Raw genomic sequence first — 21775 nt, 5'->3', positions numbered from 1 at the left:
ATAAAAGAAAGAATATACTGAGGAAGGCATTCTTTGTTGTTATTTTGTCATCAATATTACATTTCCAGCAAGTGTTTACAGCAGGTATAAATGAACCACAGAACACGGGCCTTCTCATTGCAGATGGTTTCAATGCTATGCAGAAATGGGCCTTGTGGTTTTTTCCTTGCTTCATTGCCAGAAGAACTATGCATGGAACTCAAATATCCACAGTGAAATCTTTTTACATTATATATACTCTTAATTCAAGTTTACTCTACAGTAAGCTTATTCTGCTTTCTCTTCCACTTTCCTAAAGCATTAGTTTTTATTCCAAGAGATACAGTATGTCTTTTCTGCTCATAAACAAAGTCTTAAAGTTCAAGTTCCAGTTCGCACACTGACATCTAGGCACCTCATCTAAGATGTTTATCAACAGAAGTCACCACATACAGACTCTATCTAAGTGTATCATCATGTGCATTAAAATTGTTTTACAATTACTCATTGGTATGTTTCCTCTTCCACACATAAGCTAGTTAGAAGCGTACTACATACAGACTCATTGTTCTATCTTAGCATCTCCTATCACAGGATAATCTTACTTGCAAGGATTAGTACCACAGTCTCACATGAGCTATGCAGATCAGGGATCAGTCAGGTCCAGCACCTTGTTTTTATAACAAAGCCTCGCTTTCTCCAGCTCAAAGGATGAACTGATTCCCCTGTTTTATTCCAAATATATATGCTAGCACTTTTCTTTAGAATAAATTTACCTTCTTTTAACAGCATTCCAAGTTCTGCCCTGAGTCTGTTTCCCATTTCAATCAGCTGCTGCTTTTCTTGGCTCAGAATTGAGATTTTTCTTGCTGCTTCCTTGAGTTTATTTTGCATTCCTCGTAGAGTGCGTTTGACACAATACTGACAACCAACACCAGTACCTACATCAGGTAACTGTTGTCCAAAATCTACCATGTTTTCTTCAAGAGCTTTGGGTTCTGGCTCCTGAATAAAACAGACAGTGCTTATAATGAATATTTTGAAAGTGAGGTCTGTAGGTTCAGAGATCTGTACAAATACGCATGAGAAGCCAGTTGAGGAAAACGCGTGAAGTTGAAGACTACGGCCCATTTTTTAGGGTCCATTTTCAAGATTATGTTAGCAGTATAGGGCAAATTAAACTGCGGAGCAAAACACTGTAACAGCCTGAGACATTCCCACAGATATTGTTAACTATCAGTATAAAATAATACACATAACTGTATAACTGTAAACTAAAGAACATTTAATTTTAAGATAAAATGTGGAAAAAGCCTCTTTATACCAAATAGCAATCTGCTACAAATCCTTCTTTTTTTAGCCATTGTGCACATACAAACATAAGGGGTAGATATGACTTAAAACATTTACTGAAAAGTAAAGATTCTACAATCTGTTTTGTCTCTGCCAACCTGAGTCCACCTGCAGATATATATTATGGTAAGGTATATACCCAAAAGACCACATCCTTGTTTTTCAAGACCTATATACTGTCTTCTTTCAGTCCCCACAGAGGAGACTTTTTGATATCCATTTAAATAGTCATCATTCACTGAACAGTTATCTCCCTATAAACATTTTACATTTCACACATTGCCACAAGTATCTAAATGTATCATGTGCATTAAAATTGTTTTATAATTACTCATTGGTATGTTTACTCTTCTACATGTAAACCAGTTAGAAGCGTACTACACTAACTGTGCAATCCGAATCAGTTTTCGACTAAATCGCTCTAAACACTACAATTCAAGAAGTACACATTGAAAGCTATTGTCCATACTGAGAAAAAACCAAACCATTGTTGCCTTATTGTACCATGCAACTCCCATGCTCTTATTTCTTTGGATAGTTTCATCATGAAAAGGAAGGCTCTTGAAAACATACAGGAAAAGCATGCAGGCCTACAAACATTATGGGGGAGAAAGGTAGAGAAATTAGTGCAGGACTAGAGTCTAAAAATACTAAGACAGCAAAGTAAAAGGAAAAAGGAACACCACTTTGACATGCATCTATTTGTATAAAAGGAATTAATACAAGTAGCCACAAATTCTTACAGTCTTGCCTTCCCCAGTGCAATTGACATACTAAGGCTTAACATAAAGAGAGGTGAAGGCAATGACCAGTTATGGCACCACTCGTTCTCACACTGTGGACCACCTTCACCAGATCAAAAGGCAAAACCACATCACCCGCCTGGGGCATGGGATGCCACTTGCTTAAACTTTTATTTTTCCTGAACTTTCCAGAAAAAGATTCCACAGCATTGCACACAAGTTTGGGTTTGGTTTGTTTTTTTTTTTTTCAGGTGACAGACTGTAAGCTGTAGAGTTAGGAGTGGAACTCAGAAATCTTTTTACCTTTAGATCTGTGCAAAATTCTGCAGTACTAAGGAGAGAAAACACTGAAAAAATGGGTACTAAGGAAGAGTGGAAGGAAAAACTCTCCTCAGAGCTGGTACAAAATAAAAATACACACACACTCAAAAGTTTACATGCTCTTTTTACTAGTTTCCACAATAAACTTTCCTCTTCTTCTTTAGCATTGGAGTCTATAATTTCTAGATTATGGTTACAGAAACTGTTATATTAAATGGAAAATAGAAAACTAAAACTATGGCTCTCTTTACTGACTTCACACATGCACCCCTATGTTTAGTCACCATTATTGCTCAACAGATTCTGAACTCCCTGAGGTAGAAACATTTTTGCCTGTAATTCTTCATGGCCTTAACTACATCCTTAGCATGCAATTAATAAATGTAAGAAGCACAGAAAAAGTGCAGAAAAGTGCTAAAGATAAGCACTTGTGAAATCCAGTAAGAAATTAAAATGAAGTTTTGCCCATTGTTTTTAAGATATTTTCAGGGCTGCTTCCAGCTCAGTCTATGTCTAAGAAGTCTTGTTATGTACTGAGAAAGAAAATATAAAGCAGACAGCAGAAATAGGCAGGAAACAATACTTCAACTTCAGTGAAGACAGCATCAACTACAATTCCAGCATTTTATTCCCTTGAAGTTTTGGCCTGCATATCCCCTATTTGCTACGTGTCTATACATATAAAGCATAAGTAATTCAGCACTTCACAATGAAGGTGCAAATCACTGCCTGAAATTGTTCCTGTTCTCATATCCAGCCATGAGCATTCAATTATAATTCAGCATCATGAAGCAAAAGATTAACCTCTGGAACAGAGAAAGTTCATATCTTACAGTCTCCAAGGCAAAGTCACTCTCAATTTTTTTTTTTAAGGCTCTATCCTCACTTACAGAAATGCAAAGAAAATCAGAATGCACCTTGGACAGTAGTTTGTAAAACATTTTCTGCAGCAACAACAAAACCAAATTGGTATAAAATGTAATTTTCACCTAATTCTGGAAGTGGCCAAAGAGAAAAAATAAATCTGCCCTGTCTGTACTGGCACACAACTTTCTAAACATAATTTGACAGCATGAACAAACAATTCCCTTCTATATTTAGCAAAGAGATAAAACTGCGATTAAACATGATCTGTGCATGGTTGGTTATGCATGTTTCCACACAAGGTTCACAAGAGTCCTAAGTTTTATTTAAATATTGATATTGTTTCAGCTTTTAAAGCTCTTAGCTTTTCAATCAGGACCTTTCATGCTTATTTATTACTTAGCTATTATTTCAATTTTCTTGAACTTAGATTGTTACTGGTGAGTCCTAACAGTAAGATTAAAGCATGATAATATACTGGTAGATGATACCAGTAGATCTTACAGATGACTTGACAATTGGAAAACCCTGATTTTTAAAAATTGTTTTTTAAACTATCTTACTTCAGACTCTGTTTACTACACCATGAAGTTGCTGGGAGACAGGAAGAGGAGAACATACAGTGACTTACTCCTTACATAGTACTAGATATTTGTCCCAGTTTTCAATTCCGTTATTATTTTTCCCAAGAGATGCCATTGCCACTTGAATGCTCATATTGTTCTTACCCTTTAAAATAACACAGTGGGAATGATGTTTGTAAGCCCTTGAACAGAGCAAAATATGCTCCCACACCCAGTGGGTTTTTCCTTAGTAGTGAGCACTCCAAGACAGCACTGGAGCTTGGTACTTTCTCCTGGTCATACCACGTTGCACTTGGTATTTTAAAAAAAAGGCTAAAATGTGGATTTACAATGGAAATTGAGAGGTGACACACAGTAGCTTAAGCACTTGCAAGTGGGAAAAAAACCCATCAAAACTGGCTTGCAAGATCAGAAATTACTTGTGCCAAGGGATGACTAGTCAAAATTTATTGCCTTGAAAGAATAAGCGTAAGTTCAGCTGAAAAAATCTTTGCTGGCTCTCATCTAACCAATCACATAAGCACATATTAGTTCAGTTTATAATATTTATTCACACAAAAGTAATACACTATGTATTTAATTACACACACGCATACATATACTTTTAGGTAGTTTAAACCTCATCACACCTTTTCTGTGTCCGGGTTTACCATACAATCCAACTTAGTTGAGCTGACTTTGACGTTGCTCAGCATGGTTCCAGTTGAAACTTTGTTTGTGCTCAATGAACCTAAAAGAAGAGTATAATATGAATGTATATGTATTCATAGAGAGTTTCGGTTTTCATAGCAAGAGCTCCTTCAGAACACTGTCTCATGCATATAAATATATAGTTACAGAATCATAGGGCCACAGAATTATTTAGGTTGGAAAAGACCTTTAATATCATCAAGTGAAACCAGTAAGCTAACACTGCCGAGTCCACCACTAAAACATGTCTTCAAATGCCCAGGCGTACATGCCTTTTAAGCACCTCCAGGGATGATGACTCAACCATCTCCCTGGGCAGCCTGTGCTTGAATAAGCCTTCCCAAAAAGAAATTTTTCCTAATATCCAATCCAAACCTCCACTGGCATAACTTGAGGTCATTTCTGTTGTCCTATTGCTTATTAGTAGGAAAGAGAGACTGATCCCCACCTCACAACTTCCTTTCAGGTAGTTGTAGGTAGTGGTAAGTTCCCCCTGAACCTCCTTTTGTATACCACTTCAGTGCATATTCTGTGAACAGATACACTGTAAACTCCCATGGCAGGGGGGTTTGGACTAGGAGATCCGTTCCAATCCAAACCATTCTGTGATTCTACATACTGGTTTCACTATCAGGAATTCTGTCATAACTTGTAATATACATATATTTGCTTCACTCTTGCAAAATATATACACAGTTGCTTTTCTAGTGGTAATTTTGTAGTGACTTATAATGTGTGTGTGTATTTGTTTCTACTAATAATTGTTTTGTAGTAATTTGTAATACAGAATCTCAGACTACTGTGTGCTTGTGTACTGTGCAATCTTGAGAACCCCACAGTAATGATTTTTACACACTCATGGATTGGGTAGCCCTTATAGGTTGTGGCTGTGACTGCTAAACTTCCTTAACTGAATTTAAAGTTCTTCATCAAGAGTTGTCACCTTGTTCTGCAAGCTGTCTGTTTTCTGTTAGAGGAAGAGAGGACAACATCTGCTCATCAAGACTCTCCATTTCTTTCCTCATTTGTGTAATAGCATTCCGAAGACTGGCATTCTGTTCCTGCAGCTTTTTTATTTCCAAGGCAGGAATATCTTTGTACAGAGAACTTTTATCATCATACTGAAATATCTGGAAAATAAAAGTAGAAGACAAAAAGAACCCTTCATTAATAAGCGACACATATTCTCTCCACACCACCACACATACAGATCCTCATACTTTCAACCCATGAACATACGTGGGAGAAAAGTACTATAGACGGAGAAGAAATATATTTGTTTATTGAGGATTTTCCAGGGAAAAAAGTGCTGTACTGAGAACATTATAGGAGGAGGCACAGATGGGGAGGACCACGGTGCCAGAGCTGGCTGTGTTTTATAACTGTTGTTCTGCAGGTGTCGTTTATCTCTCTTCCATGCGTAGGTAACCCCTCTCCTTAAGGAACCTGCGGGCCCAATAGCAGTAATAGCAGTCTCCTTTCTGACCTGTCGAATTCTTGAAAGCGTCATCGGAGATCATCTGTTGACAATAACATTGTCCTGGTTTAAAAGACAGATATTTGCCAAGGAAGATGGGAATCTCCCTGGAATGGAAAGATCACCCCCTCCCTCCAAATTATTACGACTTCGAAATTATGGGGCTTCCAGGCACAGATATGGAAAAAGGAATAACAGTTCTTTAGTAGACTATATATCTATATAACAAGACAAAACAACAGCAACGACTAAAAGATAACCCAGTAACAGCCTTTTCCCGCCCATCAAGCAATTTCCCCTTTGGTGTAGTTACGACGATAACCGACAGGGGGCGCTGTTGGCTCGTGTCGAGGCGGAGAGGATGCAGTGACTCCCCCGGGCCTTCAAGTGCAAGATCAGGACCTCCCTGGTGATGGTGGCAGCTCAAATGAGAGAGAGGGAAGAAGGATTGACTCCCCCAGGCACCCACGCGATCAGTGATCGGTCTTCGACACGGCTAACGGCAGCCGGTACACCCTGGGAAGGGAGGCAGGGCTTTACCACGATGTCGCACTACCGTACAAAGAGGTCCGACGGCCGTGCTGCTCCGGCTTCAGGCGGTCCTCTATGCGGTGGTTCCGGAGAGGGGCGGAGGGAATGACTTCCCCAGGCACCCACGTGGACTGTGCTGGTCTCCCTCGGCGCTGGCAGACGGCGAAATCCCAGTCAATGGAGGAGCCGGGACTCCCTTTCTCTCTTGCAAGCAACGGACACACAAGCCGGCGGCAGGCAGATCTCCACGGCAGTGTTGAAAAACCGCTGCGCGGGAGAGGTCCAAAGCGAAGAAAAGCCACACGACCGTCTCTGCTCCCAACCGGGCAAAGACTGCCCACCCCCAGCTAAGAAACTGCCAAAATAACTCTGCTCCCCCGCCCACCCCGCTCCCCCAGAACCACTACGACCGTATGCCAAGGCCACGTCTCTTGTCGCTGGATCGCTATCCATTCACCATCTCCCTGACAACAAATGGGAAGAAAATTCCCGGGGGGCTGTGTGGGGGGGGGGGGAGTGTGTGGGGTGTGGGAAACAAACAAATAAATAAATAAATAAAGGGGAAAAAAACCCACCCCCCCCAAACAAAACAAACAAAAAACCCCAAAACCAAAACAAACAAAAAACCAAACCAAAACAAACCCCAAACAAACAAACAAAAAAAACCTAAGCCCCAACAAACATAAAGAAGCTGGATGTCCTCCGCTAAACCAAAAAATGGGAAGGAGTGTATGGACTACACCCAGATAACCTGGGCAATGGACATTATCTAGAAAACACAGACATTGATTTGAAAACACGTTTCCTGGTCACTTGAAATTCCAGCACAATCTTCAGGAAAAAATACCTAGTAGGACCAATGGGATATAAAGACGGGGATATTAGGGCCCCGATATTATTTACTTTTGCTGTTTCTTCATTCAAAGTATGTCTGCAAAGATTTTTAAATGTTTTGTTTGACCAATGGTAATGTATTATAACTGTGGTTTCATCAAAACAGAGAATGTAGAATTTAGATTCTACCCCTGTAAAAATCTTCTTTCACTGACAGAAACATGTGTCATCATCCATTTAAGAAATGCAGATACTATTTGATACAGGAATATTAGAAAGCCATGCAATAGGAGAATATACACTCCTACAGTCACTAAACAAATCCTAATTCACAAGCCGTCCAAATATGATGTTTTTCACATGGAAAAGATCGTGAAATGTCTTTCGAGTATTTGTATCTAAATGTTGCTAACATGTTTCTTGATGTTTAACCCTAAGCTTAAATTGTTGCAAAGCAGCAGTTCTGCCTTTTCAGAGGGCATGCCAATCCATGAGGTGCTTAAGACACTTCAGCAAAATAATGCAGTCTCAACATTTATGCCTTGCACAGCCTCAAACACTACTCCGTTTCCATCTTCTCCATCATTCCCCACTTCCTTCAGCCCCCTTATTTTCCCAGTCGTACGTTTGTTCTGCAAGTGTGATCTGAGAGCGTCATCTGGAATGCCAATGCCCTTCAAATTAAATTTCCATGGCATAAAGACAACAGCTGCCCTGCAGCTTCTTTCTCCTGCCCTAACAGTACAGGCTACACAGAAATGAGAATAATCACTATTCTGCTTTTGCAATCTCTCCGAGGCTGTTAAGGAGAGTCAGGGAGAGGCACTAGTAGGTAGCAATGCAACACCCATGAATTTTGGGACCCAGGACTACATCTCAACCTGCAACATAACACATGAACCATCACAGTTTAAACCAGAAATGCAACTGTTCCAGATTTTTGTAAGTGGAAATGGGTCTAGAGAGAAAACCCTAAAAACCCTAATAAATCAGAATTACTTGAACCTCTCTTTCCTTTTCTGTGCACTTGTATGATATTATTAGCATGCTCTAGTCCAACAAACATGACCTAAATACTAAAATATAAGTTATAAGCAAGATTTTCCAGGCTGGTGTGTTTCACATCTCAGTTGCTTATTGTAAGGCCAAGGATGTCTACTGCAACATTTCTAGCACACTCCTGGGGTCTCAGACCAATTTGAAGAAAGGACCTGTATACTGAAGATACTATACTAGGGTATATTTAAATTTTAATCTTTCTTGCGTCGGTCATCTGGACCAGAGGCTAGCCAGCACACTATTCCTTCCGTATGAGGACTCATTGACAAAAACGTCTTAGTCACTTTTCTTCTTCTGTTTGTTTACACTTCATTTTTTACGGAAAAGGTTCTAGACTAGAATAATAGACTTTTAAATTTTGTTATTTAGTTTTTTAAACACTGGCCCTTCCCATAAAAAGGAAAAAAGAGCGAAAAGGTTTTGCTGAGATGGGTACTGCTTATCCTACATGCCGAAAGTGAAAAAGCTGGAGTTTTTTAAAAACAGAAAGAAAAGAGTGACAATGAAGACAGTCTTGCCAACCACAGTTGAACAGAACAGTGAATAGAAAGAAGAATATAAAGAATATAAAGAAGAATCCCTGCCCTGATTCTCTTGGTATCTCAACGACCAATTAGCAGATCAGTCCAGTTTGAAATGAAATGGGAAAAACTACTTGCTCCATAGCAAGTTTTTGCTAGCACTCTACTTTTATCTATAATAAAAATTGTCTTCAGGAAGCATCTTTCTGAATACAACACTTTCTGCATTCAGGAACTACTAGGCTTGCTTAGCACTGCTTTTTCTTAGCAAGCTTTGGTAACATGCTCTGAACTGGTCACTGGTGAGCACCTGTAGCTGCCTAGTAGAGTGCACTGCAGCATACTCTTTTCAGTCTTTTACCAAAAAGTTTTCTACTCCTAATTTGTTATCCTTCAGCATGACTTCAAACCAGCATTATGTTTGCAATTTTGAATGGCTTTTTAAAATATATGCATTTTAATAGGTAGCAATGAAAGGAAAACTAGTTAGTGATACTAAAATACAAGACATTATTTTAAAAAGCTGGCATATTAGTATTTTGAAACGTTGCCTTGAAATTTTAACTTTACAACTTTAAAATCTACCTTGAACTGCAACTGACATAGAACCTCAGGAATGAAGCTCCTGACATTAATTCTTCCCATTTGATTGCCATGATGGTACAGTATGTTGTCACATTTTGGAGCAACTGTCTATATCCAGCTTGCTCCTTTTGCCAGTGAGTAATGAATGAGAGCCATAATTAAGACCATGACACCTAATCCATGTGTATTCCAGGCTAGATATGTCTGTATTTTGAATGAAACATATGAAACAGATGAACTGCTTACAGTAAGTCCAGTGGGAACAAGGCCCATAAGGCTGTTATCTTAGAATGAATTAATCTGTGTCTACTATTAAGTGTTGTCTAACCTGTTTCTCCCCTTCAGGTGAAATACTGTGATTAAACCATGCTTGTATTGTCTGTTCTCTCTCAACAGTCAAAGCAGAAAGCACAGTCTTCATGCAACCTGTAGTCTGTTTTCTGTAGATCAGCTTCAATCTAGGATGGAGGGAAAGGAGGGGCGGCAAAGGATGTCAGTAGCTCAAGGACAAAGGGATGGAGAAAAGAAAAGGAAAGGTAAGGACGGGAAAGGAAAACGAAAAGGGAAGTAAAAAGAAAAAGAAGGAAATCAAAGATACTTTAAATCATAGCACAGGGACTTAAGCACATCCCTTTTGGCTCTGTCAAAAACTGCCTTAACAGATGAATAATTTAGCTTCATTGTCTTACCTTCTTTATGTGAAATGGAACATGCTGATTTATCTCTCACATGTGTTCACATGCTACAGTTATTGATGCCTATGAATCACTTTGGAAAGACAATGATAAAATAGAACACTAGAGTAAATGCCAGCATTCTGAACTTCAGAAACAAGTGTTTCCTCTGTACCTGTGAGTTCACAGGGCAACCGGGCATTGAGAATTGTTAGACCATTGTGCAATAGTCTCAAAACAATAAACATGTATTTAATTTTTCAGAAGCAGAAGTTTGTACACTACACAAAATAGGGGGTTTTTTCCATACAAAAATACCCAAGAGTTCTCCAGGACTAATATTGTTCCCTTGATAGAATTTAAGTGGTACTCTGATCTGAAATTCTTTCTGTCCTGGGGCTGCTCTAAGAGAGATCTTTTGCTACAATGGCAAAGGAAAAGCATATCTCAAGACGACTTGATTATGTGGAAAGGGAAAAAAGGCCACTATTAGAGAGTGTTCATGGAAATTAATCTGGCCTCTGATCAAATACATGGGATGAACTGCTGTGCATAATTCGGAATTACTGTTTTACAGATATTTGAAAGAAGGCTAAAGACATACTTCCCTGAGAAACACCATGGTGGAAAGACTCCATAGCTTCTATGCAATAGATGATTTCTTAAACAGTGTTAGTTTGAAATTCGTACCTCCTCTCTTGATGAAGATAGTCTGTGTGTTAGATCCTCTGATTTCTGATATGAATTACATTCAGCTTTCTCACAGAGCTGCTGCCAGTTCAGTTCTGTTTGCATTTTACTCTGTTTAGGAATCCATTCTCGATCAGCTGCCAGAGACAGTTGTTCTTCATACCTATGATACACAGAGAAAAGCTGTTGATTTCAGCAGAATAAATACTAAGGAGGTTTTGTGGATATTTTTGTTGTTTGTTTGGGTCTGGTTTTGTTTTGTTTAATCCAGCTTTGTTTATTGTCCTCATCTTCTTTCCTTGTTCTATTTTACAAATTATCTATTTTATTTTATTCTATTCTACTCTCAGCATTTTACAGAACAAAAGCATTTTTACTGCTTAGAGCTCAGTAGTCTCTGAGGGTCTATCTATATGTGTATTTAGAATCAGCTTTGGAGGTCACCACAACTCAAGTGGCATAAACTGCCTTCAATACCAATACTGCTCTCAGTACTTCCATCCAAAGCATGTTTCCGTTTTGCTGATATCAGAAATGAGATACAGAAGAGCTAGGAATTAAAATTGCTGCATTGTCGGGGCAACATTTCTAGGCTAAAAGGCTGCTGCATTTACATACCTTGAAAACACAGTGTAGAAAGAGAAGAGATAGAGGGCGCAAGTATTAGAAACTGAAACAGTATTAGTTCTCTGATCAAGAACTCAGGTCAGAAAACTGCAAAGATCAAAGGTTTCTTCTGAAGTGCCATCAGAGTTTAAACTGCATGATACAGAGTAAGCAACATGTGCAAATTTACATTTAATAAGGATACATGCAGTTGTGTTTCTTTTGCTCTTGCTGAGTGAACAGCAGTTGGTCATGCATTCTTTATAGTCAAGACTGCAATAGACAAAGTGGTTTTAGATCCATTACTACAGCAGTGTCCTTTAAAGAACGCCCAAGACAAGTAAACCAAACCAGAAACTAAACTCCAATCGTGCAATATTCAAGATGCAGGAATCCATGGATACCTCTAATGGCCAGGTAACCTTTTGCTACCCTAAAGGTAAAGTTTATAGGCAGAAATAATTTATTTTATTACACAAAAACCAACACAGCTAGAAAAAGATGGCAAACTTCTAGGCATACAAGCCCTCTTCCTGAAAGTTTGCCTGTTTTTCTCAATGGTATTGAGTTGGTTAAATGTGAGGGGTTTTTTCGCCTCTACCTATATAATATGGTTTGTCAAATTATTAAGGGATCAATTACAACAGCACTGAAGCAAGTGGACATGGGCATCAGAGAAGAATCCAAGTAATGCTGGATGATGATTAGTGAAGACTGCACATACAGAGAATAGAGATTTTTGAAGAGTGAATTTCTCATTACTAGCCCTGGAAGGATGACAGAGGTCTTTCAAATACCCATATACAGTTCTTGGTTGCATAGGAGAAAAACCAGTCACTATGAACACTATGAATGCATACCACAAATACCCATGCTTCCTGCTATCCTGGAAACAGTGCAACACATAGGTGGAAGAAAACAGCAAAAACAACAGTCATCTTTTCATGTGTTTCACACAGGAATTACTTTAGATTATAATACACTCATTCATTCTGTGAGTAAAGGGTAACAGCTTAAAATAAGTTACCTTAACTTCATGGGACAGAACTAAGTAACCCTTTTCAACTGTCTGCTTGTGAAACTCACATTCTCTCTTTTTAATTTCCGCATCAAATTCAGGAAGCACTTCCTACAAAGGGAGTAACAGATGGGTAACACTACAACAATGGTACTGATGGAAACACTGGATTGTCTCAGACCTTTCAAACACTGTACGAGGAGTTTAACAATTGTATAATCTTTCTCCATTCTAATAAGAATCAGAATGTGCTGAATGAAACCTATCATTTGGTCTGCGGTAGGTCCCCTAAGATGACTTGTACAGCAAAGGGGAATTTAAGGAAACACATCAGCCAGACAGTATCCTTTGCAAAAAAAGATAAGATTTCATAACCACTGGGAAGAGAGGAGAGAAAAAACCCCTTGTTTTACAAAACCCCCCACCATCTTACAGGTATGAAAGTTCAATTCCTTTGCAGCCATCTGAGCACCTGTAATATGTCAAAGACTATGCATTGCAGAAATAACTGAACTTTATTTTAATTTCTAGAGGAGCAGAAAGATGTTATATCTCCCCAGTGCTAAAAGTTATGGATATTTTTTATTTATTTATTTTTTAAAACTTTTTTGAATATAAAATAAAAAATCTTAACAGAAGTTAAATGTAGATTCTAAGCACATGAATAAAGGGATATTGATTATTAGGTACAATCTACTGTAAGTTGCACGCAACTTATATAACAGATATGGATCTAGTGGTGATAAAAATGTAACTGTTTCCCTCTGGTTTTGCAGAATGGCCATAGAAACAGCATAAGAAGTAGGCAGTAAGAAATCACATGAAAAAATTTTAAAGGTACATCATAGAGACATCTATTCACTAGTCTAAGCTTTTTGTTTAAGTTAAGCAAAACAATTCAGTACTATTAGAAGCGAGAGTTTTGGCTGCAGTCAAGAGGCCTTTAAAGTGTATACTTGCAGAACTACTAAAGAGTTAAGAAACTAGAGCCTCACTGAAAAGTTGCTAGAAAAATACTACCACGTTTTCCACTCTGAAGATGAAGTGACAAGAGGGCTGCTGGGAGAAAGGATACTGTGGGAAAGACTTCTTCCCTTCCTCCCCACCTTGCTCCCCTTATAGCCATTGAATTTGAATTTAAAGGAAAGGAATAAAAACAGTCATATTGTTTGTCATACTTGGGAAAACAAGAATCTGTTGTTAGAAGACTTTACAGTTCAATCCCAAGTATGAACAGTACTACAGAATGGACATTCTACTGTGAAATTCTTCCAAAGTAACATTGCAAGTTATTCCAAAACATGGAAATTAAAGACACCAGTAAAGATACCACTGAAGAAGTGTCAAATTGTTGCTTCATCTATGTTTTGTAAGTGTATGAGAAGCTCTTCATAAAGAAGCCACGGATTTTCCAGGAAACAAAATGGTTGCAGTGAGCTGCCATCCAGTGGCTAAATGATAAAGTATTTTTTAAAGTGTTTGAGAGAAACTACTTTGATGAATTAAATTGATAAATCACAACTGAAAACAAGAGAATGAGATCACAAGGGATTTTGCCTCATTGATACAAAATCATGTTAGTTTAGGGGGAATAACTGCAGGAGATCCAGTGGCAAGCATGGAAGATGTGCTTCTTTAGTTGTAAGCATAAACAATGGAGATAACTTTTTTCTTCTCCAGTATGAAATCATGAGTATTAGATGAGCAGCCTTATGCTTGTGGACAGCAGCTAATCAGCTTTATCGTTACAGTTCACCACACAATACACCGTAACTTCCAAACCAAGCCAGTTACCAAATATCGTTCAGGTTCTCATGCTTCTTCAGGTAGGTTCATAAACTGTCTTTGGGAAGCCCATGGGAAAGAGAGTCCTGGATGAAGATTCGTTATTTTAGCAGGACTACTATATTGAGGGCAGCGAGACCTGGATTGGCAGGTGTTGGGTAGAAGATGCAACTGCCTAACAATATCCCTTCCATTAATATTACATATTGGTTCGGTCAACAGGCCAAAAATTAAGTGTTCTAAGGACTAAACACATTCATACGTAAATTAGTAAAAGTAATTCCAATATCAAATACATTTTTATACACAAACAAAGAAGGAAAGTTTTGCTATTCTTTAAAGTTTGTTATATAGAAAGAGGTGGTATAATGCCTCCCTAGGGTATCACAGTTGAAGACCAAATTTCACTGTTAGTAAGATGATCCTTTTACGGTGAAATGATAGGAATATAAGAAGGAGAAGGGGAAAAAAAGCGCCTTGTAATTAGGAGTATGATAAACAGTGTACATTTATCCATCTTGCCTAAGGCTACCTCTGCTTTCTAGATGCTGACCTTTCCTGTAGTTTCAAGGTTAACGAATTTAGCAGTGTGCTTATGACAAAAAATAATCTTACACAATCTCACATTACTAAGCATATTCTTAGCAGTTCCTTACAAGGGGCAGCTGTCAAACAAGCATAGCAACAGCTACTACACAAGCACGGCATAATTTTCTAAACTGTAATTACAAATGTAATCCATTTTTAGAGGACCAAAACAATAAGCAAAAAAAAAACCACAAAAAACCCCCAAACTTATACAACTACAGCAATGTTAAACCACAACATGCTAATTAAAAAAGATAAAATTGAAAAAATGATTGCTAGATGGGACTGCAGCAACACAACATCACTTGTCCAACATTCTTATACCAGTTTCCGACATCAGTGTCTTCCAGTTCTTGAATCTTTTGCTCCATGTGAAGTTTCAGGTTCACATAATCCTCATGCAGATGATCTATGTGGCTATTCCTAGAGCTATAAACAAAAATCAAAAATAAATTTACATTAAAAAGCATGAGGGATCCACACATGAAAGTTTTTGAATGATAACACATAAGTATTAAGAGAAGATGTTATAATTTCCTAAAGAAACCGTCAACATAACATCTTTTTCTCATAATTTAGTGGAAACCAATTATAACAGTATATGTTATTTCCCAAAACAATCCTTCAAAAGGTTAGTTGCATACAGAATATAGAGGATCTGCTAAAAAGTAGTGCAAGACCTCCACTGAAGTATGAGTTCCTCCTCCACTCAAAAATGTCTGTTACATAAGAAAAAATTGCAAAACAACGGCTGACTAGCAGATATCTGATCTTTTAGATACATTTAAAAAATAGAAGCTGCTCTGTATCTTTTCCACTCCTCTCCCAGTACTTTTAATTGCTATCAACAAAAAAGTTTCTCTGAGATCCAGTGGGAGAATACCAGTAACGTCAGGATTTCAAACAAATCTGAGGAGCTGATACTGGTACCAAGACCAGTTAAGTTCTCTAATGGTACACTGAACCTTTTAAGCTCTGTATTAATCCCTGCAAGACTTAACAGGTTTGCTGCAGCCTGTCACACAGCCAAACAAACCTAGATTGCTATCATGCTGTTCTGCAACCTTCTATTTACTTTCAACTCTATATTACCATATTTTTATGTAGCTGAATGACCATTGCATTTGATTAGATAAGACTGATCATATAATACTTACAGAGACAAAACTCTGAACTAGAACTGGAGAGTCACAAACAACCAAACGCATATTCACTTTCATATTCTGCTAGATTTTGCTTTTAAATTTACACTTCACCTGAATTAATCTGAATCCTATAGCCAGCACTTATGCATACAAACCAAGTCTATCAGAAGTGCTGTCTCAGTGTAGTCTAGACATGCATTTTTACACCTCTCTTGTTCATCCCAAAACTCTTAAGGGCAAGGCAGATCAGAAGAATGATTGCTGTACTGTGATCAGTATCCAGCTCAGCCTGGCAAAGAAATTTAAGAGACTCAGACTCCTTCTTCCATTCCCAAAGGATATGCTCCATGTAAAATTCCTGAACTGGCTTTAAATGAATTTGCATATACACCACACTAACATCAGGCATTTAGTAACCTTGATAAATTCAGTGTCTTGCCCAGATCACCCAAAGTAACTAAAAAAAGTCATTTAAAATTTAGCCAGCCATCTCTACATTATAAATGTAGTTTGATCCAGAACCGTTTACAGCACTTTACAACAATTACCATTTTAAGCAGAGAATAATCCCAAAGAGACTGTTACTTCCAAAGACAGTATTTCCATTAAACAAGAATCATGTGCAGATGGAACTCAGGAAACAAGCATTTATTCCCTTCACCCTGCAAGCTGCACACATATTTCTCTTCAAGATATGTATGATGAGTCAAGTCACAGTTCAGCCTTCTTTTTTATTAACAATATTAACTGCTGTGTCCGATTTGTCTGCTTTTAGTTTAAAAAGAAAATAAACAACAGAGAGCCTGTGCTTTTACAGGCAAACCCTTTACTTGCTTCACATCCATTTCTTCCTGTTGTTTATTCTCCCTATTTGCCTCATATCTAATTATAAATTCTGTAGAAGAAAAAAACCAACATTGTTTTTAAGAAGTATGGGTGCTTTAAAAAAAATTGTTATTTCTGCTCAGCTCTCTACAGAGATTTGGGAAAATCTCTGGAGTCAATACAGCTTCTCTCACTGTAGAGAATTATTCTGTGTCACTGATTACAGATAATCCCTTCTGAATAAGCAGGGATGCAGAGAACAAATTAGACAAGCATGCCTTTCAAATAGCAGCTCTTGGAACTCTTTAAACGAAAGAGAGATTTTCAAACCAGCAAATGCTATGCAAAATCTCTATGCTAAAGGATGTCACAATTTAAATAATGTTTTTCTTCACAAACAAACTAGACAACTCTAGTTCTCTAGGATCAAAAAATGAGTCTCTGATCACTGGAAGTGAGAAGCATAAAAAAATTCAAGCTTGCGCTTCCCACGTATACCGAGGAAGAAACCCTGCTAAAGGACACAATCATCTGATGGTCTTTTAATTTTGCTGGCCAAGATTTCACATATATCCCTAAGTCAATTAAAATAATGTTTTCTCTTCATATTCTGATTCTTGCTGGCAATGTTCAAATCATGCTACCATGCACAGATAGTTGTAAGTACTATCTTCTTCATTTGGGTAAGGAGAAGTAGATGATTTTTTAAAAAGTCACTATCGTGGATATTCATGGACAGTACTGCCTCCCTGCCTATAAAATGCAACACTAAGAAAGATCTGCTCTTTCTGTATCACACTTCCAGCTACAGTTGCTCCAAACGTACCAGGTGGCTACCACAGTTAAAAAGATTAACTAAATCTGAAGTGCACAGAGGGAGAAAAAGGCAATCGAGTGTCGGCAAAAGAAAACACTGCCAACCGAACAGACGGCTGGCCGGAAGCAGATCCCACAAGGAAGGATTCCATGGAGGGCCCGGAGGGTCAGATGTTCTGAGGCAGAAGAGCAGATGACAGGCAGACTGTCGAGTTCAAATCCGTTAGACGAAGGCAGTAGAGAGCAGCACAAGAGAATGCTTTGGACTCAGGGACAGCACAAGAGAGGACACTTAGCAGGAAGGGTGCAGAAAGACAGTGGGTCCCCAGAGAGAGAAGAGGGGAAGAGGGCGCGAGATGCGCAAGGCGACGCGTGGGGAGCTCCGAAGGACAACCTGCGGCACAATGGGATGCTGTGCGACCGCACTGCCTTCTGGTGGAGAAGTCCAGTCGCGACTGGCCTCCTGACGACATGAACCTCCACGTCCCTCCGCTCACGGCTGTAGGCCCCGTCTCTCTCTCGAGCCGCGGCGGGCGGGGCCGTGTCGAGAGGCGGGCCCGTCTCCATGGGGCCCGCGGCGCCACCGTTAGGCCTCTGCCGCTCCGCCCACTCTCGACTGCGAGCCGCCTCGTCTCCGGCCCTCGCTCAGGGAGGCAGCGCCAGCCCCCGTCTGTCTCCTCTCCTGCTCAACTAGCCGGCGCTTCTCGGTTCCTCGCATTGCATTCACTTGCAGGCACCCGGCAGCGTATTCTCGCCTCCTCCCCGTTCCATCCTCACTACTCTGACACAGCAGCCCCTTCTCTGCATCGTGTGAGCACGGGCATGCTCCTTTGCACCCCCGGTCTTATTTAGTAAGAGACCCTTCTCCCAAAACACAGCTACTACTTGTCCCATGCTCTCAGATCTCACTCTCTTATTCACTTGTCTTCCTATACATTTTGTTTATCCAGCTCTTCAATATTAAACAACTTCTCCTTAGCACAGATTAGGAAGGAGACTCTTGGCCCTTTTCAAGTACAGCTGTTACGGATGTGAACAAACTTCCCATTCTCTCTGAACTCCCACTGCATCATGTGAAAACCTTTAAAAAGCTTGTAAAACAAACTCAGGCCAACTGCAACACGAGGTCATGCAGCACAGATAAATAAGTTCTGCTACCAAGGCACTTAATTATTAAAAACTTGTCTTGGTTTGAAAGACAGGTGTCTGCTAAGGAAGGCAGGAGCCTCCCTTGGAATGGCAGATGCAACCCCCCTTCCCTCCGAGTTATTATAATTTTGAAATCAAGGGGCTTTTAGGCAAAGATATGGGAAATAGGAATAACAGTTCTTTACTATTATATATCTATATGTGTATAACCAGTCAAACAAACAGCAATAACTATGGCAGTGACAGCAAACAATCACAAACCCAGTCCCAGCCTTTCGGCTGTCGGGCCCTTTCCCCTCGGGTGCAGTTCCGCTCGCAGCCGGCAGGGGCGCTGGCGGCTCCCGGTGAGCAGGGCAGGTGCGATGGTTCCCCCGCGGCTGCAGGGGGCGCTCCGGAGCGAGCTCGGGGAGCACACGGTAATGGCGGCCTGGGATCCCGGGAAGGGATGGGACAAAGGCTTCACAAACCCCTGGGCAGCCGATCCCGGTGTCCGGCTGGACCCTCGGGAACAGCAGGCTGGAACAGCAGGCTGGAACAGCAGGCTGGAACGCCAGGGACGAGCACAAATCCCGGGTGGCAGACGACATGTATCCAAACTGCGGAGCTGCGGTGGGAGCCCCCCCGGAGGTCTGGGCAGGCTGGGCGAGCACGGCTACAGCGCAGCGAAGGCTCGAAGCACCGGGGGTGACAGGGTGGCCACAGCTCGGCTCCCAGCGGGGCAGGGAAGGCGGGCTTGGGATCCCAGGGTTTCTCTGGCAGAAGGAATAAAAGCAGCCGAAGAAGCAGCCTCTCTCTCTGTCCAAACGCCGGGAACTGACTGCCCACCAACCCAAGTGAAAAGAGTAATCAGATGCACCCCAGCCCTGTAGCCAGGCCTTCTGTTTTTCTTAACTATCCAGCAATTTGTCCCCCTAGCAACACCTATGGGGAAAACTCCTTTAACAGAAAGAACCCCAGGAGAACTCCTAAAACCACAACAACACTGTATCCATCAACTAAACCGCATTACACTGTCTGGGTGAGACAGAGGAAGATGTAACACATGAAGCAGGCCTAAAGCATGATTTTCCCTTAGTCACTCTAGATGACTTGCTTGTCTGGAAGTCATGAGGCAAACTTCCTGTAATGTTGTCACTTTTCTGTTTTTCTAGATCATATAAACAGCTTTTGCCTTCCAGAAACTTGAATGTTGCACCCAAATGATATCTGAAGTACACTAATTTAGAGAAGATAGAGTATTATCAGTAGTTCTTATAGATCTTTCCTCGTGTCATCAGAAGAGAATCGTGTGTCCTCGCCCCACAGTGGTTAAAGAAAGAAGGGGTTTATTTTCAGCAGTAACTAATAATGAAAATTAGAATCAGAACGAACAATTTGACTTTTGAAATAAAGCAAGTTCCATTTAGCTAATTATAATTTCAGAATACTGCAATTATTAAAGGGATTTAGTTCATTTATTTATATGAATCACCTCTGGTTTAAAATACAATGGTGAAAACCGGCTTCAAAAGATTTTCTACATCTGAATACACAAAAATTATAGCGCAAGTCCCAGCATAATTTATATTCTGCAGTGGGCCCTTCAGAGCACTCATCAGAATCAACACATAATAGGCAAATGTCTAAATCCATACACCATTCTCACTGCTGACATTCCTTACATCTTTATATTAGGCATTGCCTAACCTATCAACCGCATTATCTTTTGCAATCCTTCCTCCCCTCTGCCCCTCCTTTCAAATTAGCTGTCATCGTCTCCAGTGTACCTTCAAACAGCCCCTAGTCACGTAGTTAAGTGCGTTAGTTCCCCAAATGAGTAACTGATGACTTCCAGTGACTTAATAGTGCCCCGAACAGATAAACTTTGATGGTGAGTAAAAAAGATTACAGTCTATATACAATGTCAGTTTGGGGATTGATGTTGAAACCTGAATACACCTAGTCTGCAAGTGAATGGCCTGAATTCAGATAACGGTGGACAGCCAAAAACTGGTTTAGTCTTTAAGATTAGCAATGTTGGTCTTACTCTCTGTATGTTATCTACTCAAAATAAACCACATGGCCTTGCTCATCTTCACACATTACTGCAATGAATCCTTAAGCATGTACAAATGGGTACTAAAGTTCAGCAAATTGAACCAAAAGCCAGTGCAAACATAATGTGCAAGGGAAAGAAAAAACTTCTAAGTCATTAAAAGAGCTTCAGTTCCTGCCTTGGTATTACATGATTTCAGCAAGTAGGTTCTAAAATATTGGAAGCTACAAACCTGTGCAATACCATAGTTCTCAAAAGACAATATTGTATCCTACCTATCCTCTTCTAGTTAGAACCCTGTGTATCTCCACATAGGTTATAGGAATCATAGAATCTTTTAGATTGGGAAAGACTTTTTTCAGGATCATCGTGTCCAACTGTTAACCTCCAGGGATGGTGACTCCACCACTTCCCTGGACATGCCATTCCAATGCTTGGCAACCCTTTTGGAGAAGAGATTTTTCCTAATATCCAATCTAAAGTTCCCCGGCACAACTTGAGGCCATCTCCTCTTGTTCTGTCACTTGTTACCTGGGAGAAAAGACCGACCCCCACCTTGGTACAACCTCCTTTCAGGTAGTTGTACAGAGTGATAAGGTGTCCCCTGAGCCTCCTTTTCTCCAGGCTGAGTCTCTCCAGCTCCCTCAGCTACTGTCCATCAGACTTGTGTTCCAGACCCTTCCCTAGCTCCGCTGCCCTTCTCTGGACATGCTCCAGCCCCTCAATGTCTGTCTTGTCGTGAGGGGCCAAAAACCGAACACAGGATTTAAAGTGTGGCCTCACCAGTGCCAAGCACATGGGGCCAGTCACTGCCCTACATACTGGACTGTGTGCTAGAAGCACACAAAAGAGTGGAGCACCGACTCCTGAATTTCTTCAGCCCCAGATAGCCTTAGGAGTGCT

General features: G+C 40.0%; 1 protein-coding gene across 1 annotated transcript in view; it reads right to left on the bottom strand.

Moving 5' to 3' along the window:
* The window catches only part of CCDC57 (coiled-coil domain containing 57), a 41490-nt gene that overhangs the window by 14499 nt on the left and 5216 nt on the right, over positions 1 to 21775 (bottom strand). The window contains 7 exon segments of the mRNA XM_048323705.1: positions 756 to 984; positions 4474 to 4574; positions 5478 to 5664; positions 9870 to 9957; positions 9959 to 9999; positions 10906 to 11068; positions 15227 to 15331. Coding sequence (XP_048179662.1) covers positions 756 to 984; positions 4474 to 4574; positions 5478 to 5664; positions 9870 to 9957; positions 9959 to 9999; positions 10906 to 11068; positions 15227 to 15331 — 914 coding nt within the window.

Source organism: Corvus hawaiiensis, chromosome 19, assembly GCF_020740725.1.
Source record: "Corvus hawaiiensis isolate bCorHaw1 chromosome 19, bCorHaw1.pri.cur, whole genome shotgun sequence".
Classification (NCBI taxonomy): Eukaryota; Metazoa; Chordata; class Aves; order Passeriformes; family Corvidae; genus Corvus; species Corvus hawaiiensis.
Note: the sequence above shows the minus strand (reverse complement) of the source record. Positions and strands in the feature narration are given on the sequence as shown.